Genomic DNA, 14,638 nt, shown 5'->3' with positions numbered 1-14,638 from the left:
ATATATATATATATATATATATATATATATATATATATATATACCTGGCCACTCCTCCTTAGATTGCACATTAAGCTATATTTACAAACAGTTTAAAGTTTAAAGAAGTTTAAAGTTATGTTACATGTAGTAACTACAGAATGTGCAAACATTACAGATTGGAAAGTGATGTATTAAGCGTACAGGAAGTTATACAGTGTGTAGAATGATAATCATGTGAACAACTGAATGACGAATGAGAATGACGGAGAGAGACAATGAGGCCTGAGTATTATGAGGATGATCTGGAAAGTGATTTCAAATGATGTGGCTCGTATTTAAATTTTTGTTTGCATAGTGCCAAATGAAATGATTTGCCAGGTTCATTGTGTGTCCTTTACTTTGCACCACAGCGCCACCAAGTGTTGAGTAACATTAATGAAGTTACAGAAGTACCCAAGTAATGGATATGTTATGCTAAAGAATCAGAGCAAGAGAAAGAAATAACCTGATGTAGCACTAAAAAGTGTGAATCCTGCTAATGTCCAACTTTCTCTCTGTACAAAGTGTGTGTTTGATCACTGGGATCCTGCAAGTGTTTGCTCTAATGCAGGTGGTCAGATATGGAACTCACAGGAAAACAGCCATGTGTTGCTCACATACTGTATACTGATTAGCTCTAATATTAAAACCACCAGCTTATACTGTAATTGTGTTGTCTTTCCTTGGTCTACTTTTGTTAGGTACAGTACTAATCACAGCATCAGAGGAACACACCACAAGACCTGCTGTTTTAAAGATGCTCAGTGGCCCTTAACAGGTGCCACTGAAACCAGATCAACAATGTTACTTCAGCTGTCAGTGGTTCAAGGATGTATGTGCACATGAGGCACTTATGCTGCGAGAGACGTTAACTATGTTCATTCATTCATTCATCTTTACTTTTCCACTATCCTTCACTTTACTTTCTAGGTCAGGGTCACCGGGATTTAAATGAGACTATTAGACTATATAAATTTATGGAATATGTTTGAGAATATCATAGATAGGGATAAACAAAGATGACAGACAGACAGACAGACAGACAGACAGATGAGAACAGTTTTGCATGCTTCACTGCCTGTGTAAAAAGTGTGTGTGTGTGTTTACACTTCTGTGTACCCATATAAATAGTCTGTGAACAAAGCATATATTCCCAAGGGGTTTCTTAAAATAATCATATTCCTGCTTTAGCATATTTTAACTGTAACTTTTATCATAAAAGTTACAGTTATCATGTAAATATCATAACTTTTACATTATGACTGAATGTAACTATATCTTAATGAACTTTGTCGTAACGATGTTGCTAAAATACATTGTTGACAATTTCCTACATGGCGTATTGTACATTAATTTAATCATTTAAACAGCTTTTATATTTGTGTGTAGTTTATTGTCAGGTAACAGATTTGTTTATTTCAGTTCTAGGTTTTATAATACATTTGTTTTCTCCCCTGGGTTTTATTTGTTTGGATCAGTTGTTTAACAACTCATCTGGTTCTGTTTGCACCTTTGACTCTTCCCTAGTATTAGTTGCCGAGTTGTTTTTCTCTCTCCCTTTCTGCATTTACCTAAACACAGAGCCAAGATGAAATGACAAAATTTGTACTTTTTATCTCGTCTCTGTTGTTTTTTTTTTGTTTGTTTTTTAATTAATAGCTCTATGTTTGTGACGGTCCTTTTTCCATCACTGCAGCTCAAGCTTGTGTCCAAGATTCAATAAGAAAAGGTTCCGTAAAGACATAAATAAATAAATCAAATCAATAAAACTGTATTAAAAAAGCACACAGCACACAAGTTGAGTGTTAAAGTAAACACCGTATGCCGTAATATCACAGTTCATTCCCTCTTTTTCTTGTTCTCACTCGTTCTTCTGCTTACTCATGCTCTCTTTCCAGACCTGAAGAGAGAGGCCAGCATCTGTCACATGCTTAAACACCCTCATATTGTGGAGTTGCTGGAAACCTACAGCTCAGATGGAATGCTCTACATGGTCTTTGAGTTGTAAGTAAAAAGCTTTGAAATACTGGATTTTTTTTTTTGCCTTTTAAGTGTGTGCTGTGTTCATCTAATCTAATCTAAATCAGCACTTTACCAGTGATGCCCTTTAGGCGAGACTGTGCCTGTGTGTGTGTACACGCTTCATTTGCTCCCCAATTCCAGCCATAAAATCTCTTCTCATTACAATAGACCTAGGATGAAATCTTTTTTTATTATTATTATGTCTTCGGGTGGCGAGAGAGAAAACACACTCAAATGACTTGAACATGTCAGACGGACAGGCCAGTTATTCTGTGTACCAAACCAAGCCGCAGGCATGAATATAGTCTTTACAGTGTGCTAGTTGGATGATGAACATGGCTGTAATAAGGGAGATGATATTTTCACACCCACCTCCCACTGTTAGCATAAATAATCCTAATGAAATCATTCTTCTTCTTTGTGACTTTCAAGTGTTTTGCATAGCCGTATTAATTTATTTTCTTCTGTCCATCTTCCTTTGTTTATTATTTGTACACTGAGGAGGCTTGGTATATAGCTCTGTGATTTTCTTCTGTTTCAGACTGATAGATCTCCATTACTTTCTTTCTCATTTGTTCCTGAATTTCTTTGGATCTTCGCCTGATGTGTAGCTTTTGAGGATCTTTTGGTCTACTTCACTTTGTCAGTCAGGTCTTATTTAAGTGTGAACAGGAGTGGCAGTAATCAGGCCTGAGTGTGGCTAGAGAAATGAAACTCAGGTGTGATAAACCACAGTTATGTTACGTTTTAACAGGGGGCAAACACTTTTTCACACAGGGCTATGTAGGTTTGGATTTTATTTTCCCTTAATAATACAAACCTTCATTTAAAAACTGCATGTTGTGTTTACTTGTGTTATCTTTTGACTAATATTTAAATTTGTTTGATGATCTGAAACATTAAAGTGTGACAAACATTTAAAAAAAAATTAAATTAGGGACAACAGGAAGGAGGCAAACACTTTTTCACACCCCTGTACATACATACATACATACATACATATGAATACAGATCAGGGTCAGATCTGTTCAGGTGTCAGAACGGAAACTTACATAACATTAGCAAACTTGCATACTGTTAATGTAACTGAAATGTTACTAGGGTGAAAGATTTACAAAGGAAATTCACTGGAGCGATGGTGAGGGTTATTTTCCAATCATAACCCTGTCAGGAGAGAGTTAGAGAGTGTGTGTGTGTGAGAGTGTGGGTGTGAGAGAGTGAGTGTGTGTGAGAGTGAGTGTGTGTGTGTGTGTGTGTGTGTGTGTATGTGTGAGAGAGAGAGAGTGTGTGTGTGTGAGAGAGAGAGAGTGGTAAAAGTCAGCAAGGGATGGATTAGCGTTCTCTATGGAAATGGTTCTGCAAATGCCACAGTGGGATACATGAATCATAACCTGTGTGTGTGTGCGCGCCTGCATGTGTGCGTGTACACGTGTGCATGTGCGTGTGTGTCAAAACCAAACCTCAATAATTCAAAAACAAGTTAATCTGTAAATATGTCAGCTTGGCCATCATGCGATGTATCAGTGGAAGTTCAAGGCTAAAATAACAGCTCTGAGAAATAGCCTGAATGTTCTTGTGCACATTTGAATAATAAGCCTAATATTTGAACAGTAAAAGGCTTATGTTCATAAATTAAATGTGTATAAAGGGGGACAGTGGAATTTATTTTCCATTTAATCTGGTCCCTGCTTGTAGCAAGTTATGAAGCCTTTTTCAAAGACAGTGTCTTGGTCCGTGTAGTCTAACTCTTTTACACATACAGTATGGTGTAATGTTACATGTTAACATGCCACATACGCAGACATAAGCTCTATGTTCCAGCACAAAGTAGTGGCAATTAATCAAATATCTTTTAGATAGTAGCAGGACTGTTGTGTATAGAAAACACTATTTTCCAAACAGTTAGCTGATTGTAATAAACAGTAACCTGTCTATTTTTACGAAGTTCCTAAAAACACATTTAGAAGATTTAGAGTATATTTCTGCTATGATGGTATGGACTGCATGGATCAAAAGACCAGTGTGAGACAGATACATCCATACTGCACTTAAGAGTCTGGGTATTTTGTTGTCCATGTCCCTGATCTGGAAGGACTTTAAAAAGTTTAGGCTTTGTTTAAGTTCAAGAATTAAGTTGGAAATATTTCATGCATCAATATTTCATTTGTTATGCATTGACTATCATGCATAACAAATAGCTCATTACTAATTTCTCATTTGAAAGTGAGGTTAGCAGGTCAGCATGTGTCTATGGTTTACTATTGCAGTTTCTGTTTGATTAATGCGTATATCCAGGACATTTCAGTATGTCACAGTGCATTAGAAGGATATAAGCAGAGCTTATATATAGAGCGAGTGCTTATCAGGTGAAGTGCAGCTGCTGGTTCTTGGATTGTCACTGCTCTGGAAAGCAGAGCTGTCAGATTGATTATTAGACATACTGAGTTTGCAAAACTGAATTCTAGGTGAAAACTCCAAAACCTGCAATGATAAAGAAAGGCTTTTTATAGCTCTTATAACAACCAGCACTAACTTGTTTTGTGGATGTTCCACAACACTAAATGCAACCATACACATTTAGTGGAATGTTTTGTTAGAGGAAATAGTGCTTCATTACTCCAGAGAACACTAGGCATAAGGTTTATCACCAGTCCATCACATCCCATACTCTAGTCCAATATTCCAGGATGTTTTTGAAGTCAGGAGCAAAGCAGAAAATGGCCCGTGATCATAGGCCAGAGAAACTCGGCACAGACAGACTCATTATCAGGATGGGGACCCTGGTGCCCCATAATGTACCACCCATTTTACCATCACAATCAAGTATTTTATTTTTGATTTAACCGTCTAAGTGCTACAATTGCACAGGTGATCATTCAGCAGCATCAGTACAATGCTCCATATGGATCAAGGAAAAGGAAATACAAAAGATCAGATGTACAAAGGGGATTAACTATCCCTATGCACAGACGATTGTGGCTACTGACTCTATTTTCACCCTAAATTAAATCTTTGCCCCAGCAGTAAAAAAAGAGAAAAAAACAGTGAGAACAATAGCTTGCCAAACAGACATTATGTGGATGCTCAAAGACAAACCCCAAACCACTAACTATAGTAACCTTCTAACAAGGAAACTCAAAGGGTTCACCATTGGAGAGTCAAAAGGCAAATACACAGAACAGAAAAGTTAAGCTTCTCACAACCAAAAGAGGAACTTCAAAGACATGACAAATTAAAGATGTGGAAATGAAAGAGAGTAAACAACATAGTAGAAGAACGTCTCATAAAGGCAGAACTAGGACATCTGTCCCGGTCCCCCTGAATAGTTAATGGAAAAACACATTATTCAATGGAATTGTCGTGGTGTCAAAGCTAACTTTACAGAGATGCAGCGATTAACTGCAAACATTAATCCTTTTGTTGTGTGTCTTCAGGAGAAAGTTATCTCCACACTGCGCTTTTAAAAATTTCACCCTTTTTAATAACTTTGGCCCTAACAAGAAGCAAACGTAAGAAATGACTGATTTATATCCATGTGATTTAATAACAGTAACCTACAGGCGAGAGCAGATGACTGAAAAGAATATTAATGTTTTTAAAAAACAGTAATCCAACACCTTAACCAAATTTCTGAATTAATATTTAGCCATTATTAACCATTAGTTAACCATTGTTTTAATAACTGCTGTGCATCTGCGTTTCATCAAGTCAACCAACTTCTGGCAGCTAGAAACAGGGTATGTCAGCCCAGGATACAGCCCAGAACTACATTTCACAGTTCCTGTGAATCCTGTGAATGGCTCACCCCACAAGTTCAGGTCAGGGGATTGAGCTGGCCACACCATTGCCTGAACCCTTTTTGTCTGGAACCAAGATGTTGCTCGCATTCTTGTGTTTTTTGTGGTCGTTGTCTTGATGAAACCCATTTCAGGGTCATTTCCTGTTTGGCATAGGACAACATAATCTCTTCAAGTATTCTGATGTATTCAGACTGATCTATGATCCCTGGTATACGATAAATAGGCCCAACGCTGAGGTATAAAAAAACATCCCCATACCCATACCACGATTTTTTCGTGTCACCGTGCTTTAGTGTCTTCTAGGTGCTGAATTCAAACCACAGTACACAATGAGGTTGCCTGGCATACTGTTGAAGACCACTAGACCCAAAAAGAATGATTTTACTCTCATCAGACCACAGAATGCAATGTCATTCTTCTTTGCACCAATTGATGTGTTCCTTGGCAGTTTAATTTAACCGATTCTTCACATGCTTTTTTTCCTGCAGTGGTGCTTTATGAGCTTAGCTTCAGTGAAACTTATCGTAATTGTACTTACAGGTCATTTTAGATCATCTCTGATCTGAATTGGCTGAATTGCCACCCTGACTATTCTCCTATCTGTTTAAACGGAAGTTCTTTCATTGTACAGCATTTGAGGTCATATTAGCTGAGAATCCTGTCATTTGCTGCAACTTCTTTATACATCTTCCTTTCTCCAATCAACTTAATCAAATTACATTGTTCCTCAGAACAACGAGTGGAAGGCCCCATTTTACTTAGCAATTCAGAAGGCAATATATTTCCTAACAATGTGTGGAACATTTATTTCCCTTTTTCTATAATAAAGGATTATTAATGACACCTGTTTTTTTCACAGAATGAAGGAGTTTGCCAATTAAACATTGCTATTTTTTTTAACTTGCCCCTTTCAATGTATGAGTCAATACCTGAGAACAAACACTGTCATGTCTATTTTTCACTACAAGCAAAATTATTGCCAATGAAGTATCACTGCTGCTAAGAACTGGGTTATCAGGTTACTGATGTTGTACTGCTATTTTTTAACACATCTATATATCATGAACTCTGTGGAGACCACTTCCCAATTATCGTAACTATTAAAGAAAGAGAGGAAGGAGAAAAAATTCAAAAGTTGCAAATTACAAAAGCAAGCTGGTATCACTTTCAATCCTTTGACTGTACGACCAGATAAAATTCACTTCCTATTTTTAACAAATCTACCCCACCTTGTTCTGAAAATGCTGCTTACAATTTTTAACTTCCACCCTTCTGGCATGAAGCAGAATTAATACCTACCTGTACTCCAAAACCAGGAAAAGACTATAATGATCCCACCAACTATAAGCACGTAGTTTTAACCATTTGTTTATGAAAAATGGAGACAAACAAAACCTGGCTATAGAATATATAATATAGCCATAGAATCTGGCATGACGTTAGGAAAAGAAAGAAGAAGAGAAAGAAGGACGGAAGAAAGACAGAAAGGTCATTAATACATATTGTATCTACTCTCTGAGATAGACACTTCTATTATAAATTCTTCTCTCTTTCTTCCTCTCTTTCAGTATGGATGGAGCAGACCTCTGCTTTGAGATCGTAAAGCGAGCAGATGCTGGGTTTGTCTACAGTGAAGCTGTAGCCAGGTAAGCATGTCTGTGCCAATCACCTAAGAAAAAAACTTCATTGTCCTATAGTCCTAAATGGAGTATTCAGTGGGACACTGTTTAAATCAGTCCACTGGTTTCTGTTTAAGGGAAGATCCTTCAGGCCTTTGATAGTAAGTGACTTTGAGGCAGCAGGAGCACTTTGGCACAGTACCAGAGTAATTATGCAGCATGATACTGCACAAGGACCTGTCTGACAGGCAGTTTCCCACATATTACTGCACTTTATAGTGATGTATTGAACAACATCCAAACCATCAAGACTAAGAATTATGATCTCCCTCTGTGAATTCTCCTCAGACTATTCAGCAGTCATTTTGGGCTGCATATTAAACCAGATGAGATTATTGTCTCTCTCTACCATGTATCACTTCAACCAGAAAAATCAACACAGATTATGGATTATTATGAGTTTATACAAACACTTCCTGTGGACCAACTTAACCATTCTTCCAAAGCTGTTCTTACTCACCCAGACTTGTGGCCTGTATATAAACCCAGAACCCCACAGGGAGAATAAAGCACTTGACTTCAATTTATTACCCCAAACCATATCTATATTATATAGGGCCACCTGCTTCTCTTACAAAACAAACCTGTAACCGTACTATGTTTTCCACTCTGGGGAAGTTTCTGTATACAGTCCCATTTATTGCCCTGTTTCTCCTTTTCTCTCACTTTTTTTCTAGTCATTACATGAGACAGATCCTCGAAGCACTGCGGTACTGCCATGACAACAACATTATTCATCGAGATGTAAAGGTAGGCTCAGAGTCACACTTCTGAAAAGTTACACATTGCCAAGGTTTGCAAAGCGTCAGTCCATATTAGTATGTTAGTATGTTCTTCTCTGGGTTTCATACACATTTCTTTTCTTCAAGATGAATTGTTGGCTCTAGACATGGATTATTTCTGTCTCTCTCTGGGTGCATTTAATGAAAAATCTGATAAAGCTTTCCTTTTGATTTTCCCTCTAGTTGAATTCATTATTTCTATAGTTTTACAATACTATGTTCTCTTATATCTCTAGGGTAATCTTATAAACCTAATGAAACCCCTGGTGTGAAGGAAACTAAACATGTTGTCATACTGATGACGAGATCTCATATCTCCACAAACAACCCTTGAATTAATGGCAAGAGTTTTGTTTTACACCCCGTGCTGGGCAGATAGTGAACGTTACAGTGGTTAAAGAATTAAAGACGCATTATTATGTTACTGTTATTACATTAATCTTTTACTTGAATTTTTTTTTGTTATTGTATATATTTGCATATTCTTTCTTACAAACAGTTCTCAGATGCAATGCTAGGATTTTGCACATCATACATTCAGAAATTGCACTAAAATGCATATTACTGTACATTCACTCACTCTTAACAAGGCATACAAGCATGCTGCCTGATACATATGGTACACTGGAAGTGCAAGAAGATTCTTGTTAAGTAAACAAGCCAAGAACAAAACCACACCACTCTCACAGCTTTCACACCAGCCATTTGTATGCTTCTTAAATTAGCTTCATTATTCTTTGGTATTGAAGAAATGCTGCCTTTTTTATTTCTGACCAAGCACAAGAACATAATCTTCATGTAACACTGTTACTGCTAATAGTAAAGGCTATTTAGTATTCAGACTAGGGCTGTAGCTATCGAATATTGTATATCGAATCAAGTAATCGGATAAAATGTATTTTTGCTTAATTAAAGAGCAATATTAAATATACAAAGAGAAAATAAGACGGGTCTCTTAAAATGAACAACTACGACAGGGGTGGCCAACCCGCTCTTTGCCCGGTTTCATGTGGCTCTTACGTTCATATCGAATTTTGTATTTGTGTCTTTTTAATGTGCGTGTTTGCTTCGCTTGAGTTCAATACGGTATTTTCGTCAAAAGCGCATGTGAGTGGGACGTAGATGGATGGATGAATGAATGAATGAATGAATGAATGAATGACACTTTTTGATGTTTTCGACACCACTCAAAGGCCCAGGTTACAATCAAAAGTCACAATCTCTTTTCAGCTGCAGGGTTTAAATCTTGCTCATTGTTCTGTCCTGAAGGTGAATTAAATGGCTATATGACTGTCCAGAGTATGTTGTTCATGAATGTGTTACATGGTGGTAGTGTACAGAAATAGGAACTAAAGGTAATGTCATAATATGATTACAAAAATGGAGTGACACTTCACTGTCTTTCCATGTTACAAACCCAGAAATTGTGTGTGTGTGGGCAAAAAAAACAGTTACATTAACAGTAAGTGGTGGTTGTTCTCTGTTGGTACTTTATTCATGGTAAAACATTAGCAATTTGATACTTTAGAGAAATCCAATCAGTGAAGTAAGTTGTAAACTGAAGAGTGGGAGTCATGAACATAGCATTGTGGATAGTGTTGGTTTAAAAGGTTTTGTAAATACCTTCTTCAGAACATGCTGGATATAATATGTCAGAACGGCATATTAAAACACACACACACAATCATAGAAACAGGCATATATTTTTATATCAAGGGAAATACTATAATGTGTCAACATTATTTGGTACATACTGGGAATGAGGCTGAAAATAGACATGATCAAATAAAGAAATATGCCCTCTCACACACTCTGAAATTTAACAGCACACACACTGATAGCTGACTTAAGAATCCTCACGTTAGCAGAGCACTGAGCATCAGACGGCTCTTGGCTGGTTCTTAAGATTACTGAATAACTGAGATACACATAAATGACTGGCAAATACACACTAACACTCACTGTTACACATTTTTCAAATTGTTGCTAAAGAGATGATATCTTGGAAAATGTCATATTCTATGTTATATCATATTTGTGTCCTTTTAAGCCTATTTGTGGACATATTTACTCATTTTTAAACAGTTAAGCTTAAAATAATTATAAGCTTAACATTGTCTAATTCTGTTGGCAAATGTTTTTGTTATTAAATGCTTGAAAGATAAGTATAAGCATAAAGATACAATTATATAAGAACAGATCCAGAAGTCATCATACTTAATAAAGATTTGAATTAACATCAAAAATAAATTGTTTAACCTGTGCTCTTGATTAACATTTATTACCCATTTATTAACATGCAGAACAGGACAATTATTTATATGATTCTCAGCTTCTAGAACGGCTGTTTAAATAATGCTGCAGAGTAACCAAAGAAAATCATGAGAAGGCAATACTGACAATTTCTTAAAAACTTCTTATGCTTAATGCTATTTATATATAAATATATATATATATATATATATATATATATATATATATATATATATATATATATATATATATATATATATATATATATATACACATACATACATACATACATACATACATACATATATATATACACATACATACATACATACATACATACATATATATATATACACATACATACATACATACATACATACATACATATATATATATATATATATATATATATATATATATATATATATTATTCTGACATCTTCTGGCAATTTATATATACGTATATATTTATATATACATATATATATATATTAATTATTCTGACATCTTCTGGCAGTTTTCTTTCATGCTATTTTAAGCCCCTCCAACACACACTGTCTATTCTCTACATTAATAACCCACACTGCATATATATATGGTATATAATGATATATGGTACATAATGATCATATACAGAGTGTCTGAATGTCAGAAATCAACCAGGGGAAAAGTGCTTATTTATTTGTATGTATTGTATTTATTAGCTAGAATGAATGCATACATTTTGTCTTTTACAGTACTTCATCTTGCCTACATTGCATTTAATGCTCTTTAAAAGATTTCGACCTGAATGCATTTTTAATCTTCACAATATTAATTCAGCGTAGGTTTTCCTTTGCAGTACAACATGATGCAAAAATCCATTACTCATCTCCAATACAATGCGTGTTTTAGCGTTTCACTTCGGGTCATGATGGAACTGATGGTCCAAAGTTTGAGTCTTTTGAATGTGAAGCTGCCTCATGTTTTAGAATACCTTTTAAAATACCACTGTCACACTGCGTAAGCTGTCCTAATTCATTCATAGTCCTGGACAATTGGCTGTCTCTTATGCTAACACTTTCTCGAAACAAACCACATATATACCGCTTAAACATCTTGTCCAGCAGGAAGTAAATGATGGGGTCTGTACTGCAGCGTAGAACTGCCAGACTGAGGAGAAGATTCTTAACCTCTATGTGTGTTGAAAAATGATGGCATTCCATTAGAAGGTCTCCAGACTGATCATTCTGAACCATGGCAATGAAAACAGCCTTATAGGTGTGGTGTGGAAGGAAACAAATGACCAGCACAATCTGGATGACCAAAATGTTGCGGCACACTCTTGACAAGACCCTCTGTGTGTCAGGGATGATCCTGTGAGTTTTTGTCCTGTTGATGTGCCTGATCACAGCTATGTAGGCACTCATCACCAAAACCAGGCAGAGGAAGAAAATTGTGATTCCTACAATGGCAAATGCTTGAGAGCCAGAGCCACCAACCTCTACTGGCACACTGTAGCACGGCTGCTCGCTGCTATTTTCCACTCTGTCTGTCTCCACCGTAGCATAAACCACCACTGTGGGAACAATCGCCATCAGCACAAAGGCCCAAGTTCCTACACACATGCCTATTGCAAATGGAGTTTGCTGCAGCCTTGTTAAGAAGATCCCAGGCAAGAATTTGGTGCACCTGCTTGGGCGATGACCATAGTTATGCTGGATAAGTGTAGCAAAGCGAGTTAATGCCAGCCAAGTGAGAATGAGCATGCTTCCTTCGATGTTGGAGTGAAGAACTGGAGTCAGGACATTTATGGCTAACTGACACTTCAGACTGGATGAAGACCAGCTGGTGCTAAGAGCGTAGTAGAGTGCATTGAATGGCATGGTGAGGCATAGTATCAGATTTGAGACCCCCAGGTTGATGAGGTATATGTGAGTGGGGGTTTTAATGGAAATCTTTGTAATGAATACCCAAATAGACAGGATATTTCCAAACAGGCCTGCAAGGAACATGGCACTGTAAAGAATGGGCAGTACCAGATATGTGGTGAACGTCTGACACAAGCAAGAGGATGCATTAAAGTGAACGACCTGGGAACAGACTGCCATTTGAACCACCAGATAGAAGGGGTATCTGCATTATAGATAAAAAAAAAAAAAGTTTTGTCAATCTACAGTGTTAAATATTATTAACTGACTGTTACAGACATTACAGAGAAGAAATTCTAAGCTTCAACAGTTCCTGTAAGAGAATATATAGTGTGGTTTTGACCAGTGTTGTATAAAGTACTAGAAAGCAATACTTGAGTAAAAGTACAAGTATCATACTAGAAAAAGTCTTTGGTACAAGTGAAAGTTATTTTTTTAGAATATTACTCAAGTAAAAGTCTTAAAGTATCTGAAATATACTGTACTTAAGTATCAAAAGTAATTTTCTGATATTTAATGTACTTAAGTATTTGAAGTAAAAGTAAAAAGTAAAATTTCAGTGATTTTCGGTAGGCATAAGAGCAGGGGCGGTTCTAGGATTTCATCTTTAGTGGTTTTAGCCCTCAGTGAGAATTTAAAACAAGAAGAGTTTTATATTATATATTATATGACTAAATAGTAAGCCAAAAGTTATGGTATTATTAAATAGCAAAAGTGGACACCAAAATTTTATGCATGATGTAATGATGCCAGTCTTGAATCAAATCATTTCATGTATGTGTGTATTCTCTACAAACAGTGTGTCCAATGCAGTCATTAATAAAAATATATTCACAAGACAAAGACCAAATCAATAAATGTTATTTTTATTTAGTATTGAATGGATTGTTTGCATTAATATTTTGTTTGTGCTATCAACTCTGGTAATTTCCGCCGATTAACGTTATAGATAAACGCCTCCAGCTCTGAATGCGCGTGCACGCTGTGCGTGCCTGTGCTTCTCCGTAGAGCGTGCTTCCCTTAATGCAGTCACACACATTTCTTCTGATTTTATTTTGTAGTAACGAAGATGCTTAGTGGAAATATAGCGGAGTAAAAGTATACATTTTATCTAGGAAATGTAGTGGATTAAAAGTGAAAGTTGACATAAATTTAAATAGCGAAGTAAAGTACAGATACGTGAAATTTCTACTTAAGTACAGTAACGAAGTATTTGTTACATTACAACACTGGTTTTGACCATTCATTTCAAAGTAGAACAGATACATTAACGTTAACAGAGACAGTGAGGTACAACAAAGATGTCCTTAGTACTTAAATATACAACATGAAACTACTTATAAATTTTAGAACTAGTACAAACTGATATTCCAGCATATTCTTTAACCAGTGATTTTTTTTTCCAAACTGCACAACACCATTTCAGTGTTAGTTAGCAAAGTGCAAACTAATTGCTAAAAACCTCTTCTGCTAATATAAATAAATATTTACTTGTTTTTAAGAAAATAATAAAAGAAATAGATAAATAATAAAGAAGAAAATAATAAGCTGCCAAGAAAAAAAACAGATGCTTTGGAGTTTTGGCCCACACACTGATGTGAAGTTAATCCAAATAATGTATTTAAAGGTTAGCAGAAGCAACTGCCATTTTTTGCTCTCTATTTTCATCAAATCCATTTTCTTATAAAAGAAAGCATCCACTTACTGTACTGGAAACATCTGTCAGTGACAAGTGTGTATGTGCATTCTGGTGATCAGTCTCTGCAGGAAGTTATATAGGCAACTCACTTCCCTTTTACTATAAAGAAGACTAGCTATTATTCAAGTAACTACAGTAATACATGTGTTCAAGTCAAAGATAATTCACATAATGAAGACGTGGCTGAATTCTGATGAACAAAATTACAAAAAAAATGTTTTGATTAAAATCTAAACTCTAAAATCATGATCTAAAATCATATGGTTCTCTGGCAATATGTGTATAAAATGATGCAGATATGAGCCACAAGCTGCTGGTAAACAGAAAGGTCATCTCAGAATGTGTCAAACCTTGAGGAGAATGGTTGACACAGCAGACCACCACGTCGGGTTTCACTTCTGTTGGGCAAGAACAGGAACCTGAGGCTACAAAGGTACAGGGTCACTTAAACTGGACAGCTAAAGACTGGAAA

General features: G+C 36.1%; 2 protein-coding genes across 4 annotated transcripts in view; one reads left to right on the top strand and one right to left on the bottom strand.

The window, feature by feature from the left end:
• The window catches only part of caska (calcium/calmodulin-dependent serine protein kinase a), a 126,510-nt gene that overhangs the window by 80,224 nt on the left and 31,648 nt on the right, over positions 1 to 14,638 (top strand). For both annotated transcript variants that reach the window (XM_060876354.1, XM_060876353.1), the window contains exons 3-5: positions 1,920 to 2,025; positions 7,412 to 7,489; positions 8,200 to 8,272. In XM_060876354.1, coding sequence (XP_060732337.1) covers positions 1,920 to 2,025; positions 7,412 to 7,489; positions 8,200 to 8,272 — 257 coding nt within the window. The remainder of the gene's footprint in view (positions 1 to 1,919; positions 2,026 to 7,411; positions 7,490 to 8,199; positions 8,273 to 14,638) is intronic.
• On the bottom strand, positions 11,065 to 14,267 carry LOC132850649 (probable G-protein coupled receptor 82). Of its 2 annotated transcripts, none has more exons than XM_060877306.1 (2): positions 14,173 to 14,267; positions 11,065 to 12,679 (listed from the first exon to the last, which is right to left on the bottom strand). In XM_060877306.1, exon 2 carries the CDS (start codon positions 12,645 to 12,647, stop codon positions 11,466 to 11,468), a length of 1,182 nt encoding a protein of 393 aa, XP_060733289.1. In that variant the 5' UTR covers positions 12,648 to 12,679; positions 14,173 to 14,267; the 3' UTR covers positions 11,065 to 11,465. The 2 variants fall into 2 exon arrangements, with proteins under 2 accessions (XP_060733289.1, XP_060733288.1); XM_060877305.1 differs by having other exon boundaries at positions 11,065 to 12,672; positions 14,173 to 14,206.

This window comes from Tachysurus vachellii, chromosome 8 (genome assembly GCF_030014155.1).
Source record: "Tachysurus vachellii isolate PV-2020 chromosome 8, HZAU_Pvac_v1, whole genome shotgun sequence".
Lineage (NCBI taxonomy): Eukaryota > Metazoa > Chordata > Actinopteri > Siluriformes > Bagridae > Tachysurus > Tachysurus vachellii.
The sequence above is the reverse complement of the archived record's forward strand: the minus strand, read 5'-3'. Positions and strand labels throughout refer to the sequence as shown.